The sequence below is a fragment of the Plecotus auritus genome (assembly GCF_963455305.1).
Source record: "Plecotus auritus genome assembly, chromosome: 11".
In the NCBI taxonomy this organism is placed as follows: domain Eukaryota; kingdom Metazoa; phylum Chordata; class Mammalia; order Chiroptera; family Vespertilionidae; genus Plecotus; species Plecotus auritus.
Window position 1 is genome coordinate 5,163,589 of NC_137777.1, and position 19,796 is coordinate 5,183,384.

The following is a 19,796-nucleotide window of genomic DNA, read 5'->3' on the forward strand; positions in this document are numbered from 1 at the left end:
GGGACACACCTGCTTTAGGATTTGAAGATGAGCCGGTGGAAGTGAATAGTGGAGGAGGAGACAGAGGAAAGAGGAAAATGAGTAGAGAATTATATGACCTGGAATGTATTGTGCAAGTTGGCCTAGTATTTACTTAGCGTCTACGCTGCTCAAGCTCTACAGCTGGCCTTGAAGTAAAGGACTCGATGGGATAAAAAGGGGAATCGTAGTCTAATTAAATTCAACGTCACATGAGTATTTGATGTGAGATTGTGGCACTTGAACGTGGACGTGCATAGGACCATTGATCACAGTATTCGGAGTTGTAGCTGGAACCTTAATCTTGACAAATCAGATACCTCTGGGGTGCAGAATTAGGCAATAAACCCAGGGACTCAAAGTCAGGCTTACCCTTGGGGCCAGCCATGCCACAGTGGTGTGGGTGGAGGTTCTGAGGCGTTGGAGTCAGATAGACCTGCGTTCAAATCTAAGCTCCACCGCTTACCAGCTCGGTGACCCTGGACAAGTTACTTTACTTCTCAGAGTTTCCTATTCTTCAGTTGTAAATGGGGATAAAAGAGCAGCAACATCACACGGGGATTGTGAGGGAGTTTTTGTACAACGTGTCTGGCACAGAGGAGGTATTCAGCCAGTGGTAGCTGTTCTTTTCTGAGTGCCATGAACATCACCTGAAAAATGTCTGGGCTCAGAATTTCCCACCACCCCAGTTCTAAGAGTCTGTCTGGAACATGTGCCCCTCGGGTCCCTTAACATCTCCCAGCTGCTGAGGTGGAGACAGGCTGTGAGCACGCCCAGGCCTCTCCTGCCATCCACCTGCTCTCTTCTGAGCCTGCGGGCACACTCCGGTGACCCTCCGTGATGGGGCCACAGAGCAGTCTTCACCGCTGTCCTCACTGAGTTATCAATGGCCTTCTGAGCCAGTGCTTCCTTTAAAGTGAAAGAGGAGACCCCTGTTGGCCCTGCCAGGCACCGGGAAGCCCTCGGCGCCTGGTCCGCCCCACGCTTTGGCTGAAGCCCAGCGCTGATAGCACAGGACGCCTTTTCCAGCACTCACACTGACTTTGTTGTTCCTGTGTTTTTTTGTTTTTTTGTTGTTCTTTTTTTTTTTTAATCCGCAGCTGTGGTGTGATTTTGACAAGTCGATACCCTTGAAGAACCTGACTTTCAATTCCTCAGCTGTGTTTACAGATATCTGCTCCTACCCAGAGGTATTTATTCACAAGCCCCCTTGGCAAGACTTGGGCCTAGACATCTCCACCAGCTCCAGCCAAGCAGGAGTGGGGAAGGGCCTCCGAGGGCACCCAGAGGCCTGTCTCCTTCTTCTGCCTCTTCATCCTTCTTTGTCCTTCTTCCCCTTCTCTGCCTTTCCTTCTCTCCTTGTCTCCTCTGCTTTCCCCTTTCTCTTCCTGCTCCCTCCTCCGCCTCTCTTTCCCATTGCTGCCCTTTCTCCATGTCTCTCTTCCTTCTTCCTTCTCCTCCATGTCTTCCCTCTTCACCTTTCCCTCTACTCATTTCCCTCTTTCCCTCTGTCTCCTCCTCCCCTATTCATTTCCACCGACTCATCTTAAGATCCTAAGGCAGAAGTGCCCCGTCATCAATAGAAGACAGAGAACGGAGTTATTACTCAAAGGGTGTTTGCTGTATTGGGAAAGGAAAACTGGAAAGATGGATGGATGGATGGATGGATGGATGGATGGATGGATGGATGGGAGATGGAAGGAAAGGAGCAGAGAAGGTAGGGGGAGAAGGAAGGAAGGAAGGAAGGAAGGAAGGAAGGAAGGAAGGAAGGAAGGGAAGATGGATGGAAGGGAAGGAGGGAGGAAGAAAAAAGAAAGGAAGAAAGGGAAGGGGAAGGAAGGAAGGAAAAGAGGGAGGAAGAAGGAGCTAGCGACTCACAAAATCAGAACACAACTAACCTTAAATAAAAGTGGTGTAGGCAGTGCGTGGAGCACTACAGGGTCAGGAGGTGTCCTGACATCACACCCACCATCGTAATTTAAGTCTGACCCTCTCTTGGTGACAGAGCCACTGGTCTGGTCCTGGGCATCAGGGTCAACCTACAGGGCCGGGCAAAGGACAAGCTTAGGCTCCACTAGTCATAGCCCGGACCTTTACACATTAGGACAGAAGTCCTGGGCCAAGAGGGAGGATAGCTAGGATGTCCCAGCAGACCCCAGCCAACGCCATACTCTGAGGACGCTGAGTGGACTCTTGTTCTCTAAGACTCTCTCCACCAGGAGGAAAGGCTCTCTGTGTCTCACTTAGGCCCCAGAATGGGTTTGAGAAATGTCTGAAAAGGAGAGAAAGCCTTGCCCCCCTCCCCAGGTGCAGAGCATCTATCCACTTGATATGCAGAACATCATTGAGTCCTCAAGATGTCTGGGGTAGAGGCTGTGACCATCTCCACTTTATAGATAACTAGTGGCCCAGTGCACGAAATTTGTGCATTGGGGAGGGAGGCTAGCATGGCCTGTGCCCTGTCACAGTGCGGGAGCCCCGCAATCCATTGCCTCAAAGAGGTAGGCCCCACCCACCCATCTGGGGCTCCTCAATGGATTGCCCCAGAAAGGTAGGCTGGAGCCAGGGGAGGCTTGCAGACTCCTGGGCTGGCGCAGGGGGGCAGGGAAGTGAGTCTCACATCCCCAGGCCCGTTGCCAGGGTCAGGGACACAAGCCTCAAGTCCCCAGGCCGGCGCAGGGGGTGGGGACACAAGCCTCACATTCCGGGCCCATTGCCGGGGGCAGGGACGTGAGCCTCATGTCTCTGGTCTGGCACGGGGGGCAGGGATGCAGCCTGCTGATTGGTTGCTATGTGACAGCATCCCGACTAATTTGCATATTATCCTATTATTAGATAGATGAAACGATAGCTTAGAAAGCACCTTGCTCAGTGCCAATCCTGCCTGACTCCCATTCTTCCTCACTCCTTTCCGTCCCTCCTTCTTTCCATCCTTCTCTTCCTATCTCAGTTATCAAGACTCGCTACTGCAATGCAAACCATGTCTGGCTTATCCTGAGCCCATACATCTGAACCAGGCTCAGTCCCTAGGGAAGAACTAGGCTCATGTTAAGGAAGTTCAGGGCTGCACAGGACAGAGCACGTGCTCTGGGACTCCCTCTGCCAAGCAATGAGTGAGCTCTGAGGTCATGGACTCCTTGGGACACCAACTCCCCAAGAACCTGGTTTGGAGGACTTGAGGAGGGACCCACGAGGCAGTGAGTTGGCCAAGAGTCGGATATTTAGAGCTAGGCAGAAGCTGGATTTCACTCCCAACGGAGCCTCTTCACTTGCTAGCAGCAGAGTCTTGAATTGATTCTTACTCTCTCTGAACCTCAGCTTCCTTGTCTGTACAGTGGGAGAAATAATAGCTTCTTCACGTGGCTATTGTGGAGTTAAGGAACAGCACGTTCTCATGGTGACTACCTAGAGGAGCTAGCAAATGTTGCGTTTCTAACATGATGTCTGACATGAGTAGATGTTCATGAACTATTTAATCAGGGCTTCTGTGTCATTCTAGACTGGGGGTGGGGGAGGTGGGGAGGAGACCTTTTTTCTGTCAAGGGCCATTTGGATATTGTAACATCATTTGCAAGCCATACAAAATTATGAACTTAAAAATCAGCTTGCTATATTTGGTCAAACATTTAATGAACTCAATCCTAATGCCTTGGCAGGGCCAGACCAAATGATTTTGTGCGCCTTAGACGGTCCTTGGGCCGCACGTTCCTCACCCCTGTTCTAAACCAACACTATATACTCTGGGCCCCAAACCTGAACTCCCAAACTCAGGACCACAGCAGTCATGGTGGGCAGGCTTTGGGATCACATGGCTTCATCTCTATGCCTCAGTTTCTTTATCTGTAAAGGGAGGGTAAAAGCAGTACCTTCCTCATGGGTGGCTGTGAGGATTAAGTACATTCATGCATTTACCATGTTTAGAGCAACACCTGACCCAAAGGGTCTGCTCATTAAAGGTCAGCTGTGATCGATTTATCATCTCTAGTACAAGCTTCTGAGCCTGCACTGCCCACACGTTTACTACAAGTGACACACCTGTATCAGTGCCGACATATCATGTGCACTATGAAACATACTCAAAAACAAGAATGTTAAAAAGTGAGATAAAATAAACAAGTCAGAGTTTCTTACTGTCCTCCCTCAACCAAAGAATCACCTTGTTCAGGGTCAGCAAACTATGCCCACAGGCCAGACTCTGCCAGCCACCTGTTTTGCAAATAAAATTTTACTGGGCACAGCCGCACCCATTTCTTACCAATTGCCTATGGCTGCTTCTATAGGATGATGGCAGAGTTGAGTAGGCACAACAGAGATGGTGTGGTCCACTAGGCCAACAATATTTATGGCCTGGCTCTTTAGAGACCATATACTGATGCCAGCTACTGTTATCTCCCGGGGGCAGGAATCCCACTGGTCAAAAAGGTGGGCAGCTGGGCTGTGTCCATCCCCCGCTACTATGATGACCCAATTTGCCCCACCATTTGCCATCCTGATGTTTGTGGCTGTGGTTCCCTACCTGAGGATTTGTCTTGCAAACTGGAAGGAATCAGACATTCAAACCTTCTAAAAGGCTTCATCTACACACCCCTTCGCACCCCTCACAAGTGTGTCCCCAAGCAAATCGCTTCATCTCTCTGAGCTCTGTTTCCTCATCTTTGTCTCTGACCCCTGGTCCCATGAGAAATGATACTCAGTCCAAAGGCGTGTTATTAAACTGGATGATGTGATATAAACAAGAGAGGTTGTTGCAATTATAGTGCAAAGTAGAATTTCATTCTGAACTGGAGCTTCCCAATTACTAAAGAAGGAGTGAAGATGCAGGAAATGACAGCGAAGAAAGCCATGTGCCAACTCTGAGTGGAGAAGTAGCCGAGGGGGGAACAGAGAGACACAGGTCTGCAAAGTGAATGCAAATCACATGCACAAACCCACCATGTCATTATCTCAGGCACCTGAAGGCAGTTCTCAGGCGGTTTGACGGGAAGACCATCTCAGAATGCAGGCCCTTGATTATAGGCTCCAGCAGATCTGGATAAACAGCTAACTATATTGCAGGAGCATTCGGAGCTGTCTGTCGTTTTAAAGGGCCCCCGGGCCCGTTTCTGTGGAGTGTAATTACCTGTGTCTTCGCATCCTGGTGCTTTTCTCCCATTTCCTTCCCATGCTTTCGGGTCCCACCCAGCCTTCGAGCCCGGCTTTGCCAAAAGGCATTCTCTGGAGGACCCAGTCCCTTCAGACCTTTTCCTGCCATTTCACAGACCCTCTGGCATCATCTTCAAACTCACACTCAGTCCTTTCTGCAATGTATTTATCTGCCTAGATCAGTGGTCGGCAAACTCATTAGTCAACAGAGCCAAATATCAACAGTACGACGATTGAAATTTCTTTTGAGAGCCGAAAACCGACTTCTGCGCATGAGCCACGAAGTTTCAGTCGCACTGTACTTGCGCACCTGCACGTGGTATTTTGTGGAAGAGCCACACTCAAGGGGCCAAAGAGCCGCATGTGGCTCATGAGCCGCAGTTTGCCGACCACGGGCCTAGAACATTCTTCCCAGCCCGTTACATTTATAAACTGTTTTGAGGACAAATAACAATATTTATAGTTATTCAAGATTACTCAAGGGACAGAGCCCACAGTGTGTGCTTAGTAATTTTTCTTAAAAAAACACACACACAAAAGCCAGTCAGAGAAAGACAAGTATCACATGGTTTCACTCATGTGGAATCGAATGAACAAAATAAACTGATGAACAAAATAGATCCGGAGACATAGAAGCATGGAAAAACTGTCGAATCTCAGGGGGAAGAAGAGGGTGGGTGGGTGGGAAGAGATCAACCAAAGAACTTGTATGCATATATGCAGACCTATGGACACAGACAATAGTGTAGTGAAGGCCTGGGGCATGGGTTCAGGGGGGGGGGGGGCGGGGACTAGAAGGGGACAATGTGGGGGGAAAGGGTACATCTGTATTACTTTCAACAATAAAGATAAATTAAAAAAAAATAAAATGCATAAAGCAGAAGGGGGGAAGGTATATTTCCAATGAAGTAGCGGAGAGATTTTTTACCTTCCCACCTGAAACTACTAAAAGCAAACAAACTGGGCATCAGACAGTGACCCCAGAAAAGCCGAAGCCCCTGGAGTGGGCCCTGTGGTTCCTGATCTGTGGGTGCTGTAGGCCAGCTTTCAGGCTGTGGCTCAGGCTGGGAAACCCAGGTGGACCCTGATTTGGGAAGACAGAGCTGAGAGTCTGGGGAAGCCAAGGGGCTAGAGTTTGCAGGACAGAGGAAAGAGGAACTCAGATCCACAAAGGGTTCCATCAGCGCAGGTGAGGGAACCACCTGGCGCTTGGGGAAGAGCCGTCTGGAAGGATCCGTGCCTGGGGCTCACAGTGCTGGAAGGGCTTTTTGTCTGTTTTCTTTTTCCCTGCCAGCCAGACTGAAAAACCTTGTAATTCGGGGGCATTAGGTAGAGTCATCAGAAGGGCCGTGCTGGGCAGTGTGCAAGAATTACCCTGAGCATCTGTCATTGGGCCAATTTAGAAATTAAATAAGATGAAGTGTATAAGGTCATTCATGGAGAACCTGGCACAGAATGCATACCCAATAAATATTTAGTTTTAATTTATTTCCATTATAATTTAATTTCTTACTTCTCCTGTCTCTATGTCCCCATCACATGAGCTCACATCGCTGCCAGAACATCTTCCACAGTGAAGTACCGTTGGCATTTCCATGCCTGCTTCACATATTAGGCCTGGCTACCTCTTAGCTTTGAATTCCCACAACCTACCACCATGCCTTGACTAGAGCAGGCACTCCATAAATACTCACTGCATTTAAAAATTTTAATAACTTTTTGCTTAAGGGCACAATCAATTCGATGGCTTTTGACCTAATAAGTGATGCAGAACTGGCATTGGCAACGCCATGGGCAACCCTTCACATGATGCAGGTAACAATGAACCAGGGACCTTCGGATCTCCTCCTCTTTCCTCCATTTGGGAAAATGGAAGATCTTGGAAGTTTCTTTGGATGGAGAAAACACACGTGAGAATGAACTTCTCACCTGCTCACTTCACTCGCAGCTTCCTGCACAAACCTATCAAAATGAGTTCCCTGTAAGCCTGGCCAGGGAAGGCCTTAGAGAAGTGAGGAAAGCTTATTCACCCCATTTGAGATGAGAATGTAACTGGGTTGACTGGGAAAGGAGGAGATGAGAATAAAGGGCGCCCCAGACGCTGGGCTTCTTGAGCGCAGGGACAGTCATTCATTTCTAAGCTCATCCCGTGCACCCTAAAGGCACAGGCCTTTGCCCTCATTGGGTACTCAGTCAGGGCGCTGTCCACGTTTTTTTATATCAATATTCATTGGGTACTCAGTCAGGGTGCTGTCCACATTTTTTTATATCAACATTCCTGACAAGTATACATGCATGAGTCAGTCTGCTTTAAGAAGTCAATAAACGTGTGTTTAGTAGTTTCTCAGGGAATTTCTGGAATTCTTACCTATCTCCTTAGCTCATACAGAAATGGCCTCTCCATGTGGTAGGAGGGAAAAGACAAGTTGTTATAAAGAGCCGACTATAGCAAGACAGGAATGGACTTCAGAAATGGCCAAGCCCCGTGTACTTGCCAGAGTCACCTTTACAAGGACAGGTCGTAGCCAGGTGTTCATGGTGTCACTTTCTAGCTGAGAGAAGTTAAACCATTTACTTAAGCTCTGTGAGCCTCAGTTTCTTCACCTGCAAAGTGGAAATTATGATTCTCATCTTGACTGATGTTATTTTGAAAACTGTAAGAGAAGGTGGGTACAAAGAGCAAAGTGCTGCCACCAAGCGGGTCTTTGATAACACAGGTCTGATTCTTTTTCCCCACTAAATAGTCAGAATCTAACCAACCATCCAGAATGCGATATTGGGATACTTCCGTCAGAGAGATAGACTGAGGAGCTTCCTGGAGAAGGCTGAAATCCGGCTGGGCAGACTAATAGATGGGAGTCCCTGGAATAATCCAGCCATTGAGTGGCTCTAAACTGGCCACTTGAACAGCCATTTCTAATACAGGTGACAGATGTTACACTGGACTAGAAAGGGCGCTGTGCAGGAGGAAGGAGGCCGTATCCAGAAGCACCTGGAGATGTGCAGGAACGCTTCTCAGAGAGGACGCTGAGTTTGTTGGAGGAGTTAGGCTCAGTCGCCCGGATGAGGCTTTAGCGCCAGCACACAAGGGTTGGGGGGTGGGGGGGGATGCAAAGCACTGAGGCCTGGGAGAGCAGGTGAACGGCTGGTCGGCAGTGAGGCTGGGACATACATCGGGGTTTGGAAAGTGCAAGGGCATCCGCTATATGATGGCCTGGAGAGCTTTGCTGTTCAGAAAGGAGAAGAAACTTTGAAGGAATGGGGAGCAATAAAAGGGCTTCAAGTTAAGGAGTGACATGATCCGGTTTGTGCTTTAGAAACACTGGGTAGAATGACAGTTTGCATTCGGGGGGACTGGGACAGGAAGCAGGCAAAGCTGCCAGAACACTGTTCAAAAACTGTGGTGAGAACTAAACAGAAGCAGGTGGAAGGAGAAAGCTGGCCGGATATGAGATCCAGGGAGGAAGTGTACTCTAACTTAGGATGACCTGGCCGTGGAATGTGGGGAAAAGGAAGGCACAAAGATGAGATCAAGGTTTCTGGCTTAAGGAATGGTGTGAAAGCACCCCTTCCCCCCCCCCCCAAAAAAAAAAAACAACAAAACAGGGAACAGAGTCTTGGGGAGGTGGTAATGAAACGATGAGTTCAATGTAGAGCTGCTGAATTGAGGATGGCTGAGACCTCCAAATGGAGATGCTCAGCAACATCTGTACAAGGAGACCTACTGGCATCCGGGAGTGGGAGAGTGAACCCCCACCTTGCCACTGACCCTGACCACCTACATTATCTGTTTCCAGTACTTCGTCTTCACGGGCGTGTTGGCCATGGTGACCTGTGCGGTTTTCCTCCGACTCAACTCTGTCCTGAAGCTGGCCGTGCTGCTCATTATGATCGCCATCTACGCCCTGCTGACTGAGACCATCTACTCAGGCCTCTTCCTGCGCTATGACGACCTGAACCATAGTGGAGAGTAAGTGCCCGCCATCGCGTGTTCAGAAAGTGCCCAGCTTCCTGTGGGAAGTAGGACCACTGGGAAAATGATGGAGGTGGAGTTAGGGAAACCTGGGGACCGTTTGAAGAGTAATGTATTTCTCAGTTGAGGCACTCTCTAGCTTGCAAGTCTAGGCAAAATCTCTAGTTTTCAGTTTTATCATTTATATTAATTACAGATTAATTACCGAGTTAAAGTTTGGATTGAATCACAGCTCAGGTCTCCTCTTAACCTAATAATTTATGACTCCTTCACTTTTAACTGATCCCAGACTTATAGGATCTGACTGTAATTTGACTGTAACAATGTTAATAATAGTGGACAATGTTCACGTAATGGACCCCAAAATATTAACTATTGTTTTCTTTGGATGGTAGGCTTAAGGACAGTTTTATTGTTTTATTTGTGAATTTTTATCAGCTTCCAAATTCACTACAATTGGCATAAATATTTCTATAATGAGTAACACTTAAGTACTAATTTTTATGAGACATCTGATGTCTCTAAAGATTGTTACTGCCCTGAAAATGACATTATCCCACGTGTGTTTTCACTTAATTATGTTCTTTTCTATTAACACAGGGAGATGGTAGTATTAATTCAATTATTTTATTAATACAAATAAATTAGTTCAAAATGTCCTTAGTTTTAGTCTCTGCCATCTAATATCAAGCGAAGTATTATAATTTTATATGATTTCAGCCTATAATCATAGAGGCTACAAAATTTTTTTTCTTCTGAATTCAAATCACAATTCTTTCTGGATGTTCCTTGACCTGGCTGACTTACTATGCATCTTCTGTAGTCTCTACTCATGCCATATTTTTTCCATCTGAAGTACATTAGAAAGACTCAAAGACCATTCCTAATTTCCTTTTACTTTCCTTCTGAATTTGACCTAGTCATCACTGCTTTCAGAATGATTCAAGGGGTATTTATGTTTCCTCTTGAAAGTATGTTTTAAGTGATAAATTCTCAGGCTTAAAAAAAGCATCTGCATCACAAAGAAAAGGATATTAGAAGTGCCAGCGGAGCAGGCATTTGGGCTGCATTCAGGGGGAGCTGAACAAATGACATTTCCCATTCAAACTAAGCCGGGTGAACCAGTGGTTTTTTAAAGCACCACTACCAGGAGCAAGATCATGAGCTGGGAGCTGTATGGGGTGGAGAGAGGGAGGGAGACATGGGCCATGCACCATGCTCAGCACATCACCAAGATTTGCTCATCTACTTCTCCAATGATGGAGGTAAATGCTAACAGAGTCTTTCACAATGGGCAGTGAACTGAAGCTCAGAGGTATAGAGTGGCTTGTCCAAGGTCAAACAACTGGTCATTAACAGAGCTGAGACTGGAACCTGGGTCTGCATGAGTACAAAGCACATGTCGTTAATTATTTTTTCAGGAGTCCTCAAACTTCAGGGGCCAAAGAATTAAGTGACATGGAGAAAAGAGAGGCACTAAAATATCCCTATCGCTCCCCCCAAAATAAGCACTGTAGTGACTGTGAGTAAAGAAATGAATGAATGAATCCTAGTCCTAAAATGCTGGATGACAATATGGGGCTCACAGTCCAACCCTCTTCACTTCAGCACTGGTGGTAGTGAACAGCTCCAGTAGATCTGAGCACTTTCTCCTGCTCACTGCCTATGGCCTCAAACTTGACATGTGACATTTACTTACCATCCTTACTCTAGAGGCTTATCACCTGCTAGCTAAGCAAGATATATGTCCCATACCTATAAAGCCCATCTCACCCTGACCTCCCAAGACTTGCCATCCTTTAAGACTGAGCTTTTGAGTCCTCCTAAGCTACGTTCTATTCATTCCCATGGCAACTAGGATGTATTCCTACTATGGAGTCTATCATGTTACAAAATTATTTGTCTGTTTGATTCTCTCTCTCTCTTTTTTTTTTAGTGGACTCTTTTGAGCACAAAGACAATGTGCCTTCTTCATTTCTGTATCCCAGCATGTCCCTGGCATGCAAATGCTCAATAATTATGTGATTTGCTGGGGCTATAGAAAAGAAACACAATAATGAGTATCATCTATTATTAGCATCTGATCTCTTAAAAAGGCAGATGGAACTAGAAATTCATAAATCTGAATATCCCCATGAGAAAGCATATTTCCAGCCCTATATACCCGTTCCACCTAGAGTGCTGAGCTGGGCCTGACTCTGTATAAGCCAGAGGGTCTTTTAGCATAAAGCTTGGCTAGAAGCTGCCCCCATTTCCCTGAGCCCTGTGCTACTCCAGCTGGTCTCCAGCAAGAATAGAAAAGGGAAAGGTGGCATTGCCTGGGTGCAGCCACATTAACACTCACTACTCCTTCCTCTAAACACTGCATCTCGTCTACCATCGCCCCATTGTGTCCCTAAGCCACACCAGAGTTATTTTGAGTGAGTTCTGAGTTTTTGTGTGCTCATGATTGGGAGGCGATAAAACAAGGGAGTGACGTGATCTGGCTTTAGTGATAATAAATATTCTGGCAGCCATGTAAGAAAATAGATGGTAGACAGTAACATCAGGGGGCTACTGGGAATCATGGCAGCTGGATTTAAGTGCTGGAGGAAGAGGGGGAGAGAAGTGGGAGGACTGAGGATATATTTTGGTGGAAGAGTGGACAGGACTGGGATAATGGAGTGGTGATGCCTGACTCCCAGTTTTGTTTTTGGTTTTGGCTCAAGCACCTGGGTGAATGGATGAGGGGGCAATTGCCTGAGATGGAGAAACCTGGGGGGTAAAACAGGAGGTTATGGGAAGCAAGTGACAATGTCCACTGATGTAAAGTACAGCATAGGCATTCTATCTATAAATATAAAAGCCTAAGCAACCGTTATGGCGGAACAACCAGTCACTAAGATGCACACTGACCACCAGGGGGCAGATGCTCAACGCAGGAGCTGCCCCCTGGGAGTCAGTGCGCTCCCACAGGAGGAGGGCCGCTCAGCCAGAAGCCGGGCTCATGGCTGGCAAGTGCAGCTGCCACAGCATCAGGATCCTCTCCCGACTCCGCGGCAGCACTACTGAGTGGCGGCAGCAGGCGCAGCGGGCCGGGATGAGCGCGAGTAGTGCAGTGCCCGGCCCCGATTTGGGCTCCTCCCTGGCCACTTGCCGCCTGGCACACTGCTACATCCCCCAAGGGGTCCCGGACTGCAAGAGGGATGTCCGACTGCTGGCTTAGGCCCAATCCCAGTGCCATTCTCTGTAGAAGGCAGTCAGTCTGAACAACTCAGTGACTCAGGGAAGCACAGGGAACTCAGGGTGAGCCTGCCTCCGCACTTGACTCACCCACTCAATGGTGTTCACAAGACAGACCGTGGTGGCCCAGCCCGTGCATGTGCAGCAGCTGCTAAAGCTCATGCAGCAGGCTGTGATGCAGCAGAAGGTCATCCAGCCACAAGCCGGCAGGTGGACATCCCTCAGAGGGTCCCAAACTGCGAGAGGGCATAGGCCAGGCTGAGAGATCTCCCTCCATCCAGTGCACGAATTTCATGCACCGGGCCTCTAATACTGTCAATAATACTTTAATAACTATGACGGTACATAGTGGGTACTGGAAATATCGGGTGGGGGGTCACTTTGTAGAGTATATGATTGTCTAACCACTATGCTGTACACCTAAAACTAATACAAAATAATATTGAAAAAAATCTTCTATTAAGATGACTTGCCTTGAGCATTTTTATTTGGGGTTTTCTTCTTCAGCCAGTAGAAGCCTGTTGGGGGGACTGTTCATTTCCACGAGACACCTGTGTCCACATGCAAAGCTCCACCAAACTCTTTGCCTCCTGGCTGAGGTTGTCCTGAAAAAGGCTTCATATGGCACCAAAATGAAAGAGAGGAACATTTGGAATCAAACAAGAGGTTCCCTGGCCTTCTTCTGAGTTTCTTGGATGGCTGAAGGTCAGGTCAGCGTTTAAGTGTACACTGGCTGCTGGCCGTCTTCAGCTGCCCCCCAGCTTGCTCTTCTTGAGAACCCCGAGAGGCCGGTCAGCGACCAGCAGCTTGTGCCTCGGGAAGGACTGGATGGCGTGTGAGAGCTGACACAATGACACATGGAACAAAGCCTTTACTGAAGGACACAGGACCTGAAACGGGGAAACAACAGTGCCCGACTCAGGGAACAGATGTCAGCATTTCAAAACTGATAGAATCCAACAGTGCGCCCTTGACACAACTGATGGAGAATCTAAGTGTGACTCCTACAGCACTTAGAACAGAGAGCAGCAAGGAGCAACAACCCCACCCTGCTTCCTAAACAGGGTGACTTCTAGGAAAAGTCTTCACGTGCATTTTTGTGACAAGGAAGCCTAAGGGTTCTCTGAAATGTAGAAAAAGTGTCCTACAAATAGGAGATATTTTTTTCAATATTTTTGGGACTAGTTTCAGGTGTACAGCACAGTGGCTAGACAATCAGATACTTGGCAAAGTGTTCCCCACCCCCCGATATTTCCAGTACCACCTGGCACCACACATGGTTACTAAAGTATTATTGACTCTCTCCCCTAGGCTGTACTTTACATCCCCATGACTGTCCTCTAACTACCCGTGTGTACTTCTCAATCTCTTCAGCTTTTACACTCAGTCCCCAGCCCCTCTCCCCTCTGGCAACCACCAGTCTGTCTCTGCACTTGTGAGAGATGACGTCATTATACATGTGAGCGCACTGTCTAAATCAGTGGTTCTCAACCTTCCTAATGCCGCGACCCTTTAATACAGTTCCTCATGTGGTGGTGACCCCCAACCATAACATTATTTTCGTTGCTACTTCGTAACTGTAGTTTTGCTACTGTTAATGAATCGTAATGTAAATATCTGCGTTTTCCAATGGTCTTAGGCTCTACAGCAGCGGTTCTCAACCTGTGGGTCGCCTAAGACCATCGGAAAACACAGATATTTACATAACGATTCATAACAGTAGCAAAATTACAGTTACGAAGTAGCAACGAAAATAATTTTATGGTTGGAGGTCACCACCACATGAGGAACTGTATTAAAGGGTCGCGGCATTAGGAAGGTTGAGAACCACTGGTCTAAATGCTAGACTCCACAGGCTTCCCCCAGGTGTGACCTAAGTGACCTCATGCCCTTGGGGGCCAACGGATTTCTGAATTAGCCTAAGTGGAAACCGCCCCTCCCACCCCGAGCTGCCTCTCGGAACTAGCAGGTGCTCTTTCTTTTTATCCCGCTCCTTTCTGAGCCTCAGTTTCCTATCGCATGTCCCTGAAGTCCCTTCCTGGTTTCCATTTGCATTTCTTCTTCCAACAGAGATTTCCTGGGGACCAAGGAGGCGTCGCTGCTGCTGATGGCCATGTTCCTCCTCGCTGTGTTCTACCACGGGCAGCAGGTAATCAGACCTTCTGCTCGGCCTGCCTTTGGTTGCCTGGCATCTCCTACTGCCGTAAAGCTGGCTCTTCTTTGCAGCACATGACTAGTAGCTGCTTGCAGCAAGCTGTGATTCCCAACTAATCAATTTCTAATATAGGCCACTTCATAAAACACGAAGCTGGAGAAGATGGTAAACAATACAGCTTAAGGATAGCTCTTTCACAGAGCCCATTGTCCTTAAAACACACACACACACACAGAGCTTTTGATTTCTGCTTGAGGGAAACGGATCTCTCCAGTTCCGTGGCCTGGATGGAATTGTGACTATCAGAGTTATGCATGCAAACCCTTGGGTGCCAGACCAGCTGAGCCGGGGTTCTAATCCTGCCTCTGCCTCTCGGCAGCTGGTGGCCTTGGGCATGTTGTTTATCTCCCTGAGTCTCAGTTTCCTCATCTCTAAAGGTGGGAACACCTAAGCAGGGCATTTGGAAGAATCACTTCTTTATTATTGCGGGCAGTGTTTTGCTCATGGCCTTCCGTAACCATAGGAAGTGCTTTGTCACTGATGTGTCCCGCGCAGATAAAGCGCCTACCATAATGATGCCACTTCCCTCGGAGCCTCTCCTCTGCCAGGGTCTGGGGGGCACTGTGCATAGCCCTGTCCAGAACCTCATCCCTGGCCCCAAGGGTTCCAGTCTCTCAGAGGAGAGCAGGCCCCAAATAATGCCACAGGGCATGTGCCGAGTGGGGAACAGACTGTCCAAGGACCTCAAGAGTCGGAGGGGCGAGAAGATGTTCTGCATGGGAGCATCTCACCAGGCTTCACCTGGGTGTCACCTGCTGTCCCCAGTAGAACTTCTCCATGCAAACTGAGACCATGAACGCGGTAATGTCATCCCTGGGGGATTCCTACCCGCTGCAGAGCCACACCCTGCCGGCCCACTGCTCCCCTCTGGACTCCTGTCCGTCTTCCTTTGGTCTGTGCAAACTTCCAAAAAAGTAACCAGAAAGAAAAAAAAAAAACAACAGGAAGACATCAGCTAAAGCAGAAATAGAAACAGATCACTGAGAAATCACCATGGAAACAGGGAGACAACGAACCCTGAGAAGCCAGGGATGAAACAGCCCAAACCTCAAGAACCTAGAGCTGTTTGTAATAAAGGGGATGGTGAAGTGCAGTCAAGGGGGAGGAGAGAGTTAGATATAAAGCTTGGCGAGTGAGACAAGGGGGAAGGGTTCACAGGTACCAAGCTCCTACTAAGTGTCTAGCACTTCACCTCCACTTCTCATTCCCTCAAGCACCCGCACCCTGCAATGGCACTGATTGTCAATCCCGCATCACAGATGAAGGAAGCAAGGCTACTCAGCTCGGAAGCAAGAGAAGTAGACTTCCAGCCCAGCCCCGCCTCCCGAGCCCACCCTTCCCACTTCTCAGCTGGAGGAGAACAGAGAGGACGTGTGTGCATAGCAACACAATGGCTGACCAGGCGGGGGGGGGGGGAGGGGGGACAGCCCTGCGTAAAACTCCAACTTGTTTTTCAATTTTAGCTGGTTTGATGGTGAAACCATAAGCCAAATGTCAAAGTCTAGCCATTCCCAGAATCCCTATATTTAACTCTCCGGGACTGGGCTGTGTGTGAGAGCTGGGTCGTGTCTGCCACATCCCAATGGATTCTGGTTGCAGGGCTGACATGCAAATGGTAACCCACTGGAGGGCTATGGATTTAAGCTGACAAGTGAGAAATCCTCAGAGAGAGCAAGTTCCAAGCGAGGGGCCTCGCTCTGCAATAATGAAGACTTTCCTGTCTCCTCCGCCACCATAAGGCGTGACTGGGTGCCCTGTTGAACCCCTTCTTCAGTCCCTTTCTAACATTCCAACATTCCGATTTAATTTATTCCACTCTCCACGTGTCCCGGGCACACAGGTAACCTAATCGCATTCAGAGTGTGTATAAAGTAAGAGTATAGCAGGGCAGCGAGGGTCTGAGTAAGTGACTTCCAATAGTTTACCTTTTTATTTTCAATATTCCGAAGACTGTGAAATGACATAATCACAGCCCACAGCTGCAGCAGTTACAGGCACAGGCTTGGCCAGGGCCAGATGAGATTCAAACCCCAGCTGTGCGGCTTTCAGTCATTTACTCAACTCTGAGTCTGTTTCTCGCCTATAAAAATGGGTGTGATAATAATATATAGGGTTGTTATAGTACTTAATGAGATTGTAACTATAACGTACTTATCCCCGTACTTTGCACACAGAGTACATGCTCAGAAATCATGAGCTATTCATGGTTTACTTTGGAAATAAGCCTCTGAGACAAATAGGGAAAGGATTGTTATCCATCTGGTCCCCAGGCAGGGGCAGAGACTCAAGTCACTCGAGGTCACAATGCCAGTAAGGAAAGCCAGACAGAAACAGGCGTGTTCCCGCTCCACCCGCATGGCACCTGCCTGGCTGCTGGAAGAGGCTTCCCGCAGAACGACATCGGTTCAGGTGTCACCTATTCATAGCACCTGTCGGGCCCCGTTCTTCCGGATCAAGCCTGCCCATTCCTGGGTCTGCTACCTGCCTCCACCAGTTCCCCTTGGTGACTCGGGACCCCTGTGTTTGCTGACAATGCCCACTGGTGCCTGGTACTCAGCAGCCTCCCGGTGGGAGCACTGTAATTACACATCTCCAGAGAGACTGGGTGGTCATATAGTAACGGAAGTGTTGGAGAATGCCATCTTACACATATGTGACAGCAATATGCCCAGCACTTCCTCCTTCTCCAGGCAGGAGAATGCTCTGAAGGTTGGGCAGGGAGAGCAGGCATCCCACACCTCCCACCTCGTGCCTCATTCCCCTGCAGCCCGGAGGTTTGGGCTTTGCCTCATGTCTCCACTTATGGCCGAGGAAGCCACACTTGGGGGCAAGGATTATTGAGGTCATGTCTCCAGTCGCTCGCTCACTTCTGGGCCTGATGCACACAGGCACTGGGATTGTGCAGCTTGGAGAGGAAGACCCAGTCTCGGGACCATACATTCTTAAGTCTGAGTCCCAGCAATGCCACTAGAAGAAAGGGGACCTTGAGAGATTCAAGCTCCCAGAGCTGTCATCCTATCTAATAAAAGAGTAATACGCAAATTGACCGTCACTCCAACACACAAGATGGCTGCCCCCATGTGGACACAAGATGGCTGCCACAAGATGGCCAGCAGGGGAGGGCAGTTAGGCATCAATCAGGCTGGCAGGGGAGTGGTTAGGGGGTGATCAGGCTGACAGACAGAAGCGATTAGGGGCAATCAGGAAGGCAGGCAGGCAAGCAATTGGGATCCAGCAGTCCTGGATTGTGAGAGGGATGTCTGACTGCCCGTTTAGGCCCGAACCTACTGGGATCGGACCTAAACGGGCAGTCGGACATCCCTCGAGGGGTCCCAGATTGGAGAGGGTGCAGGCTGGGCTGAGGGACACACCCCTGTGCAATTTCATGCACTGGGCCTCTAGCTTAATAGATAATAGTCATCTATCAGGAGTTAGACAGCAGCTGACTGAGGTCATGTATATAGAGTGTAGGGGTAAGACCACAGCTTGGAGTCAAACACCCTGCAAGCTTCGGAGTCTTGCGACATAATCTCAGTAGGTTCTGGGAATCTCCTTGCTTTCTGGTGTGAAAAGATGTTCCAGGCTTGTACATTTTCTCCCCTAAACTTCAGCCGTGTGAGTTTGGTAGGAATTTGTATTTTGAAACCCAATCTGAACACCAGGATGCTTGTTGCCATGGGGTTCTCACTGTCTCTCAGCCTTCACTTTGGTGGGCAAAGCTGGGAAATACACATTCATATCATGTGCTCACAGGGCCACTCACTTCACAGGCTCTGACTTAACCTCATCTATCTTATGTGCTCTGACTTAACCTCATCTATCTTATATCTGTACCTCCTTTTTCCCTCTCCCAAATTCCAGTTCTCAGCGACACCAACACAAATGCTCATTTGCGTTCTCCTCCATTCACATACAATAGTCTAAGTGCTAATACCACAAACACTACCAGCTGCAGTAGGATGGTTGTAAACAGTTTTAAGATTATTTTTAAAGGCTTTTTATTGATTTTTAGGGAGAGAGGAAGGTAGAGGGAAGGACAGAGAGAAAAACATCCAAGTGAAAGCAAGACATCCATTGGCTGCCTCTTGCACATCCCCTACTAGGTATGGAGCCCACAACTCAGACATGTGCCCTGACCGGGAACCGAACCCGGGAACTTTTCGGTGCATGGATGAACGACGCCCAACCAACTGAGCCACACTGGCCAGGGCTTAATGTTTTTTTAAGCCCTCTTCATCCTTGGAGTGTTTCCCTCTCTGAACGTGTCATCAAATCCTTGTGTTAGGAGAAACTCGGACTCACTCCTCTCCGTGTGGTTTTACATGTGGATTCATTTGCTTAGTTGTGTTTGTTTTTACAGAGTTTTAAAAATCCATTTAGTTTTATACTTAAGTAAAGTATTTCCGTGATGCAAAAGTCAAGTTTGTAAATCAACATATAATTTTAAAAGTTTAAATTCTATCCCTTTTCCTCCACTTTTTTTCCTCCCTTCTTCATCTCATTGGTAATGATTTTTTTTACTTCAATTTTTCAACAAATAAAATTCTGCCCCCCCCCCCCCGCCCAACAAAAAATATATATATATGGAGGGAGAGGGAGAGAAAGAGGGAGGGAGAGAGAGAGAGAGAAAGGGGTAGATATCTAGATACCTCCCTTCCTGAGACCAATGCTGGCATACTAAACACACATTTCTCCACCTTGGAGACAGTCCATCAAAGTACAGAGAAATAGTCTTCATTTCTTTTTATAGCTGCATACAATAGTTCATTCAACCAACAAAGGAACACTTGGGTTGTCTCCAGCTTTTGCTATTACAAATTCTGCTGAATAGATAACCTGCTGCCTCTGTCATTTCACATTGTTGCCATCCACTGAGACTTTCACGTAAGACAAAGAAATGAGCTGGATTTTTTTAAGCCTTTGAATTCAAGGCACCCAACCATGTATTTAATAGTGTGGTATACTGTTCAACAGCCAACGACTTTGAAATAATGACATCCGCCAGGCTGTGGTAAATATGTGAGGTATTTTAGAAAGGAAGTTGTCCACTAGCCAGCACCAAGGGAAGCTCGGATGGACAAGAGGGAACGGATGGGTCTGAGGACCTACCAGGAGCCACGTGCTTGATCTGTAACTTCCTGTGTCATTCCTCTTCTAATCTTGCGAGGTCACTGGTGGTCCTTGCACTTTCAGAGACGAGGCACCTGGGATGACATCGCCAGCCCA

At 48.0% G+C, this 19,796-nt stretch overlaps 1 protein-coding gene across 4 annotated transcripts in view; it reads left to right on the forward strand.

Annotated features, from left to right (window-relative positions):
• ADCY8 (adenylate cyclase 8) overlaps nucleotides 1-19,796 on the forward strand; it is a 145,040-nt gene that overhangs the window by 111,625 nt on the left and 13,619 nt on the right. For 2 of the 4 annotated variants that reach the window (XM_080646997.1, XM_080646999.1), the window contains 3 exons: nucleotides 1,119-1,208; nucleotides 8,958-9,130; nucleotides 14,426-14,504. In XM_080646997.1, coding sequence (XP_080503123.1) covers nucleotides 1,119-1,208; nucleotides 8,958-9,130; nucleotides 14,426-14,504 — 342 coding nt within the window. The remainder of the gene's footprint in view (nucleotides 1-1,118; nucleotides 1,209-8,957; nucleotides 9,131-14,425; nucleotides 14,505-19,796) is intronic. The other 2 variants (XM_080646998.1, XM_080647000.1) reach the window with 1 other exon arrangement.